Genomic DNA, 15017 nt, shown 5'->3' on the forward strand with positions numbered 1-15017 from the left:
GGTAAATATGCCCACAGACTCTATAGATGTGCTTACACAATCTAATTATGTACATGTAGAAGATATGGACAACACTGTCACTCAAACCACTAATAAGAAGAAACATAAAGATATAGATCCATCGGTAGTATTTATATCAAAATACAACCAATCTGCTAATCAAATTAAGAGGATCATTAAAGATAATTATTCCTTATTATTACTAGATCCATTACTTAAAGAGGGACTGGAGAAATATCCCACAATTATATTTAGAAAAGCCAGAAATCTACCAAGTTATTTAGCACCTAGTACATTTAGGTCAACAAGAAACTCTAAAACAACATGGTTACAATCTAAACTAGTGGGGAGTTTCCGTTGTGGACATACCAAGTGTATAACTTGTGGATTTATCCAGAATAGAAGCCTCTCAGTAAGCTCTACAGTTACCAATAACATACATCAGTCTACAACCTTTATAAATTGTGAAACATCTTATGTAGTGTATCTGTTACAATGTAAGTGTGGACTCCAATACGTGGGACGTACCACTCGCCCTTTGAAGAAACGATTCTTAGAACATCGTAGGAATCTAATGAATCAAGTATTGACTCACAGTGTTACTCGACATCATGCGGAGAAACACTGTGGAGAAATCATGGACTGGAAACTATGGGGACTAGAACACATACCTGGAACCTTGAGACTATGCATGAGAGAGGCCTATTGGATCCACTTATTGAGCACCCTCCGTCCGGATGGGCTCAATGAAATAGTGGATCTGGAGTTCTTGTAACCCATGTACTTCTTAGCGTCCTTAGAATAGAATATATTCACTTAGTCCCTTGATATTCCCCCATATTTGCCCTTCCTTGCTCTCCTTTCTCATTGGGACCCCCCATTAGTAATTTGTTGCTCTTTTTCCTAGCATTATTCTATACTATGATCATATCCCGTTGTGTGGACAATATGCGTTGTCTTTTGGTTGCCGGAGAGAGTGTGATTAATCACCTCTATTAGGATGGTGTTACACTCTTCTCTCATAACTATTAGATATGATGATCATGAGCTAGGCCTCAGGAGCTATACTTTTTTACTTCTGCCAGAACTATATATTATATATTATATTTTGTTATGTATACACTCCTCCGTTTACATATGAGCTTTTAATTTATCAATTCCTATAGTTACTATTTTGTGACTTTTAGAGTTTCTTCTACTAAGGAGTACTCCTTTACTCTCTACAAAATGTTGATTAATATTAGGGGTGTGCACCGGCCACTTTTCGTGTTTTGTGTTTTGGTTTTGGATCTGGATCTTTCTTCGTGTTTTGGATCTGGATTGGTTTTGCCAAAACCACCCTTCCGTGTTTTGGGTTCTGGGTTTTGTGTTTTGGATCTGTATTTTTTTTAAAAAAAGCATAAAAACAGCTAAAATCACAGAATTTGTAGGTTTTTCTGCTCCTATGCTATTATTAACCTCAATAACCTTAATTTCCACTCATTTCCAGTCTATTCTGAACACCTCACACCTCACAATAGTGTTTTTATGTCCAAAACGTTGCACCGAGGTAGCTGGATGACTATGCTAAGCGACACGAGTGGGCGGCACAAACACGTGACCCATCTAGGCGTGAAACTGCAGTGGCAGACAGGATGGCAGTTTGAAAAACTAGGCCCCAAACTGTACATAATGCAAAGAAAAAAAAGAGGTGCAAGATGGAATTGTCCTTGGGCCCTCCCACCCACCCTTATGTTGTATAAACAGGACATGCACACTTTAACAAACCAATCATTTCAGCGCCAGGGTCTGCCACACAACTGTGGCTGAAATGATTGGTTCGTTTGGGCCCCCACAAAACAAGCTGGCAATTAATGTGTCCCTGCACAAACTGGCTCTATGGAGGCAAGATGTCATCCTCATCCTCCTCATCCACCGATTCCTCACCCTCTTCAGTGTGTACATCCTCATCCTCACAAAGTATTAACTCGTCCCCACTTGAATCCACCACCACAGGTCCCTCTGTACCTTCTGGAGGCTGGTCTCCCTGGAAGAGCTGATAATTCATTTTGATGAACATCATCTTCTCCACATTCTGTGGAAGCAACCTCCTACGCCTTTCGCTGACAAGGTTCCCGGCTGCACTAAACACTCTTTCGGAGTACACACTGGAGGGGGGGCAACTCAGGTAAAATAGAGCCAGTTTGTACAGGGGCCTCCAAATTGCCTCTTTTTCCTGCCAGTACAGGTATGGACTGTCTGCCATGCCTACTTGGATGCTGTCACCGATGTAATCCTCCACCATTCTGTCAATGGTGACAGTATCATATGCAGTGACAGTAGACATGTCAGAAATTGTTGCCAGGTCCTTCAGTCCGGACCAGATACCCAAACTTGGTCCTGCCTGCCCTGCATCACCGCCAGCGGGTTGCTTAGGATACCTAAGTTTTTTCCTGGCAGCCCCAGTTGCAGGAGAAAATGAAGAAGGAGCCGTTGACGTGTCACGTTCCGCTTCAGCTGACAGTGTGTTCACCAGCAGGTCTTTGCACCTCTGCAGGCTTGTGTCGGCCGGAAAGAGAGACACCACATAGGCTTTAAACCTAGGATCGAGCACGGTGGGCAAAACGTAGTGGTCTGATTTCAACAGATTGACCACCCTGGAATCCTGGCAAAGCGAATGAAGGGCTTCATCCACAAGTCCCACATGCCGAGCGGAATCGCTCCGTCTTAGCTCCTCCTTCACTTTCTCCAGCTGCTTCTGCAAAAGCCTGATGAGGGGAATGACCTGACTCAAGCTGGCAGTGTCTGAACTGACTTCACGTGTGGCAAGTTCGAAGGGCTGGAGAACCTTGCACAACACGGAAATCATTCTCCACTGCGCTTGAGTCAGGTGCATACCCCCTCCTTTGCCTATGTCATAGGTGGATGTATAGGCTTGTATGGCCTTTTGCTGCTCCTCCATCCTCTGAAGCATATAGAGGGTTGAGTTCCACCGCGTCACAACCTCTTGCTTCAGGTGATGGCGGGGCAGGTTCAAGAGTGTTTGCTGGCGCTCCAGTCTTCGGCACGCAGTCGCTGAATGGCGAAAGTGGCCAGAAATTTTTCGGGCCACCCAAAGCGTCTCCTGCACGCCCCTGTCGCTTTTCAGAAAATTCTGCACCACCAAGTTTATTGTGTGAGCAAAACATGGGACGTGCTGGAATTTGCCCAGATGTAATGCCCGCACAATATTGGTGGCGTTGTCAGATATCACAAATCCCCAGGAGAGTCTAAGTGGGGTAAGCCACTGGGCGATGATTTCCCTCAGTTTCTCTAAGAGGTTGTCGGCGGTGTGCCTCTTACTGAAACCGGTGATACACAGCGTAGCCTGCCTTGTAACGAGCTGGCGTTTCTGAGATGCTGCTACTGGTGACGCTGCTGCTGTTGCTGCGTAAGGTGATACATCTACCCAGTGGGCTGTCACAGTCATATAGTCCTTAGTCTGCCCTGTTCCACTTGTCCACATGTCCGTGGTTAAGTGGACATTGTGTACAACGGCATTTTTCAGGACACTGAGGACACTTTTTCTGACGTTTCTGTACAGTCTCGGTATCGCCTGCCTAGTGAAGTGGAATCTAGACGGGATTTGGAACCGGGGACACACTACCTCCATCAATTGTCTAAATCCCACTGCACTAATGGCGGATACCGGACGCACGTCTAACACCAACATAGCAGTCAAGGCCTCAGTTATATGTTTTGCTTCAGGATGACTGCTGTCGTACTTCATCCTCCTCGCTAAGGACTGTTGGAGGGTCAATTGTTTAGTAAAAGTAGTGGTGTTCCTACTTCCTCTCTGGGATGATGAACGACTCCCAGCAGCAGCAACAGCAGCAGCGGCAGCAGTAGGCGTAGCAATGCAGGATCCTCCAGAGGAATCCCGGATAGGAGAGTCAGTCATGCCAGTGACATGGCCTGCAGGACTACTTCCGATCCTGACTAAGGAGGAAATTGACGAGGAGGGAGTTGACGGTGTGGTTTGCAGGCGCTTGGATACAACAGGACAACGGGATTTAGGTGTCCCTGGACTGCTTACGGTCTTAGCCAAAGTTTCTGAACTTGACAGTAACTTTTTATGAACGCGCTGCAGGTGCCGTATAAGGGAGGATGTTCCTAGGTGGTTGACGTCCCTACCCCTACTTATTTCACCTTTACATATGGTACATATGGCAAGACAGTTGTTGTCCGGATTTGGATAGAAATATTGCCAGACCAAAGAGGTGGAATGTTTGGTCTTCTGCCCAGGCATGACCGTGATGGGCTTTTTCATCCCACGGACAACAACTGTCTCCCCCGGAGCCTGATTTAAACAAACCACATCACCATCAGAATCCTCCTCGCCAACTTCCTCCTCAGCGCCAGCTACACCAGTATCCTCATCCTGTTGTACTTCAACAGTGACATCTTCAATTTGCATATCAGCAAGTGGACTGTGGGTGCTCCTTTCAGCACTTGCAGGGGGCGTGCAAATGGTGGAAAGAGCCACCTCTTCCCGTCCAGTGCTGGGAAGGTCAGGCATCGCAACCACCACCACACTTGGACTCTCTTTGGGGATTTGTGATATCTTCTTAGAAAGCACAGTTCTTCGCTGTGCTTTTGCCAGCTTAACTCTTTTGATTTTTTTAGTGGGAGGAGTGCTTCCATCGTCATGTGAAGCTGAACCACTAGTCATGAACATACTAGGGATCGACCTTAGCCGTTCCTTGCCACTCCGTGTCGTAAATGGCATATTGGCAAGTTTACGTTTCTCTTCAGCTGATTTAAATGTCTTTTTCAAGGTCATTTTCCTGAACTTTGCCATTCGGGATTGTATGTGCCCTCTACTATGACATTGGGCATCGGCCTTGGCAGACGACGTTGATGGCATGTTATCGTCTATGTCATGACTAGTGGCAGCAGCTTCAGCACTAGGAGGAAGTGGTTCTTGATCTTTCTCTATTTTATTTTTATCGGAGAAAGTTTGGTCCTCCATTTATGTTATATCGATTTGATATATACGTGCGGCTAAACACAGAAAATAAATTTTTTTTTGGTTCGGACTGGAGTGTACTTTGTGGGTTACAGCACCCTTTAACGGTCAAGCCAGCCGGCCCTTTACTTATGACACAGGCGCACTCTTGGCACTACTTTGTTGATGCACGTGCGGCTACTGCGCACACAATTCACAAACACAGAAAATAATTTTTTTTTAGGTTTGGACTGGAGTGTACTTTCGGGGGTTACAGCACCCTTAACGGTCAAGCCAGCCGGCCCTTTACTTATGACACAGGCGCACGCTTGGCACTACTTTGTTGATGCACGTGCGGCTACTGCGCACACAATTCACAAACACAGAAAATAATTTTTTTTTTGGTTTGGACTGGAGTGTACTTTCGGGGGTTACAGCACCCTTAACGGTCAAGCCAGCCGGCCCTTTACTTATGACACAGGCGCACGCTTGGCACTACTTTGTTGATGCACGTGCGGCTACTGCGCACACAATTCACAAACACAGAAAATAATTTTTTTTTTGGTTTGGACTGGAGTGTACTTTCGGGAGTTACAGCACCCTTAACGGTCAAGCCAGCCGGCCCTTTACTTATGACACAGGCGCACGCTTGGCACTACTTTGTTGATGCACGTGCGGCTACTGCGCACACAATTCACAAACACAGAAAATAATTTTTTTTTGGTTTGGACTGGAGTGTACTTTCAGGGGTTACAGCACCCTTTAACGGTCAAGCCAGCCGGCCCTTTACTTATGACACAGGCGCACGCTTGGCACTACTTTGTTGATGCACGTGCGGCTACTGCGCACACAATTCACAAACACAGAAAATAATTTTTTTTTGGTTTGGACTGGAGTGTACTTTCGGGGGTTACAGCACCCTTTAACGGTCAAGCCAGCCGGCCCTTTACTTATGACACAGGCGCACTCTTGGCACTACTTTGTTGATGCACGTGCGGCTACTGCGCACACAATTCACAAACACAGAAAATAATTTTTTTTTAGGTTTGGACTGGAGTGTACTTTCGGGGGTTACAGCACCCTTAACGGTCAAGCCAGCCGGCCCTTTACTTATGACACAGGCGCACGCTTGGCACTACTTTGTTGATGCACGTGCGGCTACTGCGCACACAATTCACAACCACAGAAAATAATTTTTTTTTGGTTTGGACTGGAGTGTACTTTCGGGGGTTACAGCACCCTTTAACGGTCAAGCCAGCCGGCCCTTTACTTATGACACAGGCGCACGCTTGGCACTACTTTGTTGATGCACGTGCGGCTACTGCGCACACAATTCACAAACACAGAAAATAATTTTTTTTTAGGTTTGGACTGGAGTGTACTTTCGGGGGTTACAGCACCCTTAACGGTCAAGCCAGCCGGCCCTTTACTTATGACACAGGCGCACGCTTGGCACTACTTTGTTGATGCACGTGCGGCTACTGCGCACACAATTCACAAACACAGAAAATAATTTTTTTTTTGGTTTGGACTGGAGTGTACTTTCGGGGGTTACAGCACCCTTAACGGTCAAGCCAGCCGGCCCTTTACTTATGACACAGGCGCACGCTTGGCACTACTTTGTTGATGCACGTGCGGCTACTGCGCACACAATTCACAAACACAGAAAATAATTTTTTTTTTGGTTTGGACTGGAGTGTACTTTCGGGGGTTACAGCACCCTTAACGGTCAAGCCAGCCGGCCCTTTACTTATGACACAGGCGAACGCTTGACACTACTTTGTTGATGCACGTGCGGCTACTGCGCACACAATTCACAAACACAGAAAATAATTTTTTTTTGGTTTGGACTGGAGTGTACTTTCAGGGGTTACAGCACCCTTTAACGGTCAAGCCAGCCGGCCCTTTACTTATGACACAGGCGCACGCTTGGCACTACTTTGTTGATGCACGTGCGGCTACTGCGCACACAATTCACAAACACAGAAAATAATTTTTTTTTGGTTTGGACTGGAGTGTACTTTCGGGGGTTACAGCACCCTTTAACGGTCAAGCCAGCCGGCCCTTTACTTATGACACAGGGGCACTCTTGGCACTACTTTGTTGATGCACGTGCGGCTACTGCGCACACAATTCACAAACACAGAAAATAATTTTTTTTTAGGTTTGGACTGGAGTGTACTTTCGGGGGTTACAGCACCCTTAACGGTCAAGCCAGCCGGCCCTTTACTTATGACACAGGCGCACGCTTGGCACTACTTTGTTGATGCACGTGCGGCTACTGCGCACACAATTCACAAACACAGAAAATAATTTTTTTTTGGTTTGGACTGGAGTGTACTTTCGGGGGTTACAGCACCCTTTAACGGTCAAGCCAGCCGGCCCTTTACTTATGACACAGGCGCACGCTTGGCACTACTTTGTTGATGCACGTGCGGCTACTGCGCACACAATTCACAAACACAGAAAATAATTTTTTTTTAGGTTTGGACTGGAGTGTACTTTCGGGGGTTACAGCACCCTTAACGGTCAAGCCAGCCGGCCCTTTACTTATGACACAGGCGCACGCTTGGCACTACTTTGTTGATGCACGTGCGGCTACTGCGCACACAATTCACAAACACAGAAAATAATTTTTTTTTTGGTTTGGACTGGAGTGTACTTTCGGGGGTTACAGCACCCTTAACGGTCAAGCCAGCCGGCCCTTTACTTATGACACAGGCGCACGCTTGGCACTACTTTGTTGATGCACGTGCGGCTACTGCGCACACAATTCACAAACACAGAAAATATATTATTTTTTTAGCACTTGGGGGGAGCACCCCTGATGGACAGAGCACCCCCTGGACAACACTACAGCACCCCTTTAGGACTGGGACACTGCACAGGACTTTGGAACTGACTGCACAACACAGTCCAGCCAGCCCCTATGGACTTTGAAGTAGTGGACACAGCCCCTATTAACAACAGCAGCACAGCACAACACAGCCAGCCCCTATGGACTTTGAAGTAGTGGACAACAGCAGCACTACACTACACTACACTACACAGCACTAACTCCCACCCTCCCTCTTCACTGTCCACAGCCGAGTGAGAAAATGGCGCCGACGCGGGTACCTTATATAGGATCCAAAACCCGCGAGACTCGGAAGGCGGGATGATGACGTTTTGCCTCGATGTCAGATCCGAGTCAGGCGGGAAAAGTCGAGCCTGACTCGGATCGGACTCGGATCGGGGGGGCTCGGGGGGGTTCGGATTTCAGAAATCCGAACCCGCTCACCCCTAATTAATATGCATAATGTTCTGTTTGTGACATGTAATCTGCATACAAACAATATAGATAGATTTACTATCTGCATGTGTTTTAATATTTACTGATAATGTTTGCACCATTTATTAATTATACATTGATTGCATCTTATTTTGACAGATATGATATGAGATTCTGTTGACATCTATTAAATCTGTGAATGTAGAGTAGATCTATGTGGATTGCACACATGAAAAAGAACTATTTAAATAAAGTGGGTTTAGGAATGCTGATTACACAGGGACAAAATTGATTGCAGGTGTTGTCTGGACTAATGAATGAAATCGATTGGTAGGCTTCCTCTTTAAGTATGACACCTTCCTGCTCCTAAGACATCCTTCTGAAGAAATTCTCAGCAGAGAAAGAAACGCGTTAAGGGTGTCCCTGCCAGCTAACCTGCATTCCTGCCTTGCTGAAGCACGTGTGAAGTTATAGCAGAGCTTGCTTCCACTCCAGCCGACAGAGCACATTCTCCTCTGCTGTGGTCATAGACAGCGATATGCTTCGGAGTTAAATACTCCATGTGGGTGCCTCCGTAGAGCTACAACCTTCCAACCACGGCTCAGGATCCTCCGGTTTACAGCCGCAGCTAGAATTCAGCTAGCGCGATTTGAACTAGCGCTGACACGGGAATCATTCCCCTTCACACTGCGCATTGACGGCATCACTACTCCACTTTCCACGGCACAGATCCAGTGCACAGCAGCAAGTATCTAAGAATACTAGGTGAGCGACATACCTACATCTTATCTCCCAGCCTAAATCCTAGGTGGGCTAGAGGAGGATTTATATGCATAAACACTCACCCTTTCTCTCATCAGAAAGTAACACATTGTTGGTAACATTGGCTCCATCATCTGTTACATTATTGCAATCACAGCTAATGATTGGATACAAGATCTATGTCAACATGGATTCCTATTAACGGAACTGTCATTTTGATGCAAACAATAGGCTATTTATTGATTTACTCCTGAAGAGGATTTTATTCTTATTCAATTAAATAGAGGTGTATACTAACATCATTACCAGTCTAATTATCTATGTGATTGGAGCTTACAGCTGGGGCTCTAATCCTTATTGTTATATATGTGAGATTCTCTCTTTTTCACTATCATATTCAATTTTATACAGCATATCCATTGTGGTTATTAACCTTTAATCCATCAATATTATTTACTATTATACATTTGTATGTTTAATTAAACTATTTATTTCTTTTACAATTGGTGTGTCTTCTGGGTCCGGTCAGACCTATATGCGCCGTCTCTATTTTCTTTCACAATATTCTTTTATGGATTAGGGGACTGGAGGACCCTTGGGACGGCTGCTGGTCGAGATAGGTTGCAGGGAGGTGGGCGCTACAAACCTTTCAAATGTATCTTCTTGACTAGTGCTGCTTATCCCCACCACATTGGCAGAGGGGGCAGAAATGGTGAAAGGAGGCTTCTCTTCTAGTACAGTATCAGAAAGGTCAGGCTCACAAATAACACTCTCCTCAGGAAATGGTGATGTTTCTGAACAACACACAGTTTGTTATACTTTCTTAGTGTTTTTTTCACCACTGATATTCCGGTTTAAATTTTTTTGACACCTCTTCTAGACTGAGTTAGACTTGCATCGTCATGTGAGGCAGAAGAAGATGCTTGACTGAAAGCAGTTGCAGAACCACTACTCAGAAATAAAGGACAAGGTGGTGTATGGCATGTTGGCAATTTTATGTTTTTCTGCCGGAAACTTTCCCTTTATTAAAGATGATTTTTTTTTCTTTAGCATTGTAGTAAAATATATATTTTTTTATTTTAGATGCCCTGACTGAAAGCCTCTATGCCCTTGAGCATAGAGGTTCACCATGACATGGTAGGTGAGCAAACATCTTTGGCCAAACATGTACTAAGAAACCTTACTTTTAAAACCATGTTACTTGTTGCAGTTTATTATAGACTTTTATTGATATGGGCACAACTCCAGAGAATGTGAGCAAGTCCAGGAGTCTTGGGGTGCGGCAGAAGAAAATAGTACTGCCCTGGACATATATGAACATATTGGATAACATGTACTGGATAGTGTATTATTATACGGTATTAATAATTAACCCTATAGATGATCTATAGCAGTGCACCCCTAACAGTGCACGTTTTCCAGATCTTCTAGTTGGTGCACAGATGTATTTATTACCGACTGACATGTTAAAAGATCCACAGGTGGTGCTAATTATTTGATTTGTGATACTGAGAAGAACATGAAACCCCCTCCCCCCTCGTGTTTGCTTATGGAAACTGCGATGTCACTAGGACAATCCTTAGTTGGAATTTTGGCAATGGAGAATCAGCGGAATCACATCTCGGCTGCTTGCCTGCACTAACAGATGCAACTAAACATTTAGTGGAACAGATATTTGATTTAAAAATGTACAAAGAGATCTGTGTAAATCTGTAATATATAGGGGTTTACATTTATTCAGAGCAGTAATTACATTATGCAATGTCAGAGTTCTCAGGTCTACATAGACAGGGCCTGATTCAGGTTTGTACACACATCACACAGCCGATGTGTCTTTGTATGCAGCAGCTGTGTGATAATATGCTAATGCCGCAGGAGGCATCTCGTTTGAATAAACACCACCTGCCGGCTTCTGTGATCCACTGCTGCATCAAAAAAGACACAGTATCGGATCACTCTGCATGTACATCGGTCATCTGAGTAATCTTCAGGTGACTCAAGATGGCCGATGTTTTCACGCTGCCAGGGCCAGTGAAGTTGCGTCGAAAGACATAGACACTGGCCTTGGCATGCTTCGAAAATGGGGTGGGGTGCAGGGGGTCAACCCCGTTTTCAAGGCATGCCAAGACCAGTGTCTGTGTCTTTCGACATGCGCAATACAGATCTGGCGCATGCACCGATAGGTAAACATCAGAGTTGTACCTAAACCGTTGGGTTTCAGTACAACTCTGTACTATTTCACCTATTTATTCTACTCACTTCTTTTTAAACAGCTTACGGAAGGAGCTTCGGAATCCTCCCTTCTGGTCTGACCTGGGATGGTGCTCACTGAAGGATGTCTGCTCAGTTTCATCCTTATGGTAGAATCTAGCGTTTTCCTCCATGTGGATGTCCTGTAAACAAACAACAAACCAGTGTTTCTTACTATGAGACAGACTTGTTTTAGGTTAGGGGAGTATTAAGAGAGGACGGAGCTATGTTCACTCCCCACCCGGGGCCGCCTCCTCTCTCTCTCTCTCCAGTGGCTGCCGTGCACTGACAGCCTCAGTAGACTCCGGGCACTAGTTTGTGCCCGGAGTCTACGCATGCACAGGTTACCGGGAAAATAGCACAGCAGCTATTTTCCCAGCTAATTCCCTACTGCGCATGCATAGAACGCCGGGAAAATGGCAGCGACAGCCATTTTCCAGGCATTTTGTATAGCGCCTCTCCAGCCGACGTGGGACTTCGGAGAGGTAAGCATTAAAAAGTATGGGTGCAGGGTGTGCGGTGTGGACCCCCACTGGACCCAGGGGCCTGTGTGCCCGCACACCCTGCACCCATTATAGATATGCCCCTGGTACCATAGTTAACTCTGTGTGCTACTACGCATGAAATGTATGTTTTACACAACATATATATTCACTTTTACATTTTATTTATTTATATAACAACTAAACCGGCGCTCCAAATTAAAAGAAAAGAAAAGGCAGGAATTTATGTTTATGGAGAATAGAGAGCTATAAGACCTCTGTTTTTATACTAAAACATAACACTCCACTTTTACAGATTATACCCCCTTATATACTCAATTTTTTTTGTAGAGTTTTGACTTAAATATGCTACAAAGCCAAAAGACCATTAAATCTAAACCATATGTTGACCTAATATACAAAAGCGACATTCACAAATGTATATGTAAATTCCTCTAACATTACTTTTTTATCTGTGCAAGCAATGTTATCTTCTTTTCCACTGTTGGGGGCAGTGGCAGCTCCAGAGGGGGATCGCTATGAAATACCGCCAGACCTATGACCGGCGGTTCAAATCCTGATGCCGGAAGACCGACAGCAGTGAAGATCCCAACAGCTAAAAAGGTAAGTCTAACTAACCCTACTCCTCCCCCCTAACCCTCCTTTAGGGGTGCCTAACCCTAACCCCCCCTAAGTGCCTAAACCTAACCCCTCCATCCCCGCAGCCTAAACCTAAGTCTCCCGGGGGGGGGGGGGTGCCTCACGCTAAGTCTACCCCGGGAGGCCCTAACCTCCCCCCCCCCCCCCCTCCGCGGCTGCCCGCGCCTGGCTTACCTTCGTTCGGTATGCCGGGTGTTGGGCTCCCGGTGTAGGTATAATAACAGGCGCCAGGATTTGACGCCTGTCATTAGTACCCTGCCGTGATTTGACAGTAGGGGAGCCGGCGGTCAGCATTTCGACCGTCGGCTTGCTGACTGCATCCTCTCCAGAGGTGGGGATGCAGCCAAGTCCAAAATATCAAATAGGGGAGCCACACCAACTGCCAGTGAGTCCCAGCCATCTATGTTTGGCAACGTTTGAAATTACAGTTGGTGTGGCTCCACTATTTGAATATTGGACTGCGCTGCAGCCCCACCTCTGGAGCCACGACTGGCTGGGGGTATATTTACTAAAGTGTGGGTTTTTAGAAGTGGAGTTGTTGCCCACAGCAACCAATCAGATTCTAGCTATTATCTTCTATAAGGTGTTACATACAGTAAATGTTAAGTAGAATCTGATTGGTTTCTATGGGCAACATCGCCTCTTCTAAAAACCTGCACTTTAGTAAATATACCCATTGTAATCAGTCATTGTAGGGTGAGAAAAGTTGTCTGCTGTGTCTTTCATAATGAGACAATGGGCCTGATTCAGAGTTGGGAATAGAGAGAGATCTCTCTCAACTGATCATCTTGGTGAAACCATGCTGCACTGCAGGTGGGGCAGATTTATAATGTGCAGAGAGATTTAGATTTGGGAGGGAGGTGTCCAAAGTGACATCTAAATTGTAGAGTAATAATAAAGCTGTGCAGTATTTGTGGGCTACATGCAAAATCAGCCAGTATTTACCCCACATGTAAAAAAAATGTATGTATTTACACCCTTTGCAATATGGTTTGTACAGGTTCACAGTTGAGAGGGATATCTCACTCTATTCCCAATTCTGAATCAGGCCCAATATTCTTTAGATCTGAATTCCCAACTCTGAATCAGGCCCAATATTCTTTAGATCTGACACTGTATGGTCCTGAGATCTTTACATTTATACCTGTGAATGTTTTGGTTGACCTTTTACCACCTTTTTCTTTTAAGCAATTTCCATGTTAGGTTAACTGTTCCTTTGGAATTCCAGTTCTTGCATTCTCTACTGTTTTATATTTTTGTTGTGATTTTAGCTGAAATTGGTATGCTATTTTCCTCTGTACACAACCATGTGAGACGTGGGAGCTATGCAAATGTAACAATTAGTATTAGTAATAAAAGTAATGCTGCATACATACTGTCAGATATGTTAGATGAATGATTTTTACAACCATTTGAACGATTTCATCAACGATGAACGATTGAACGATTTCTGACAGTATTAAAATGAATGAAATCGTTAAAATCTGACAAACACATCAGATTTCAGAGATCGTTATCTGACATGCGGGAACACGCATCGTTCGTCGATGAACGATTGAGTGATTTTTACAATTGTTATCGTTCATATCTGAAACAAAATCTGACCGTGAGTATGCAGCATAACATGTTAATAATATTGCAAAATCACACACTAACCCTAGGATCCCTATTTTATACAACATACTCAAACTAATTCAACCTTGAATGCATATTGATAGTCTATTGGTGAACTGAGCGATAAGTCATCTGTTGGTGAATGCTTACCTCTAGTAAAGATCTACTTTCTACGTGTGGTCTCTGTGGAATATAGAAGTGCCGATGTGAGCTGCGGGCTGAAGCTGATAGGCCATGGGGTTGGGAGCTTCGATCTTGCTTGAACTGCATCCTGCTGGCATTTGTGCTTCTGGTGCTGTATAACCGGGTCGACATTGTTTCTTGATTACGAGGGAATTCCTTAAGAGAGCGGCTCAGGGGTTTGTGTTTCACATGGATTCCTTCATGCCTGTAGCTGCTGTTGCTTATGGGGGAAATGCAGCTTCTGGCTAAGGGCTGCTGGGAACGTTCTGTCCTGTTAGATTCAAGTGTGAAATTGATAGGCCTCAAGAAGCAAATATCCAGGCTGGACTCTGAAGAACCTGCAGAACATGACTCAAAAAGAGCCCTGTTTGGAAATGTTTCTTCTTCATATGGAGTGGACACTCCTATTATTTCACCACCATACTCAAATTCCTCATAATTGCGGGCAAATGTACTATCAGGTAGGATATTGGATGAGGTCCTCATGGATCTTTCCATATCAAGCATTGCATCTACAGAATTACTTTCATATTCCATCTCTGGAATGGACTGCAGTGGGGTCACCAGGGAATTGGGTTCTTGGTCAGCACCAGCGAATAAAGAAGGTGCTGTGATGTTCTCTGACCTGTCGTGCTTTTTTCCATTAACTTCCCAGTCCAATGGCGATTTTAATGGTTGTATGGTTTCCACTGGAGTTTGTCTGCTCTTTTTAACATGAGGAACTAAATGCCTTAAAAATAAAATACAGGGTAGACATGGGTGACTGGGCCAGAGCATCACTGGGAATTCCTGATGATTACTGCTTAGCTGTTAGGAGGTAATAACTAAG

At 44.9% G+C, this 15017-nt stretch overlaps 1 protein-coding gene across 1 annotated transcript in view; it reads right to left on the reverse strand.

Moving 5' to 3' along the window:
- The window catches only part of ARHGEF33 (Rho guanine nucleotide exchange factor 33), a 166856-nt gene that overhangs the window by 7057 nt on the left and 144782 nt on the right, over positions 1-15017 (reverse strand). Inside the window, exons 14-15 of the mRNA XM_088477650.1 lie at positions 14156-14918; positions 11259-11392 (exon numbers count right to left, since the gene is read on the reverse strand). Coding sequence (XP_088333776.1) covers positions 11259-11392; positions 14156-14918 — 897 coding nt within the window. The remainder of the gene's footprint in view (positions 1-11258; positions 11393-14155; positions 14919-15017) is intronic.

Source organism: Taudactylus pleione, unplaced genomic scaffold (genome assembly GCF_031769625.1).
Source record: "Taudactylus pleione unplaced genomic scaffold, aTauple2 ptg000201l, whole genome shotgun sequence".
Lineage (NCBI taxonomy): Eukaryota > Metazoa > Chordata > Amphibia > Anura > Myobatrachidae > Taudactylus > Taudactylus pleione.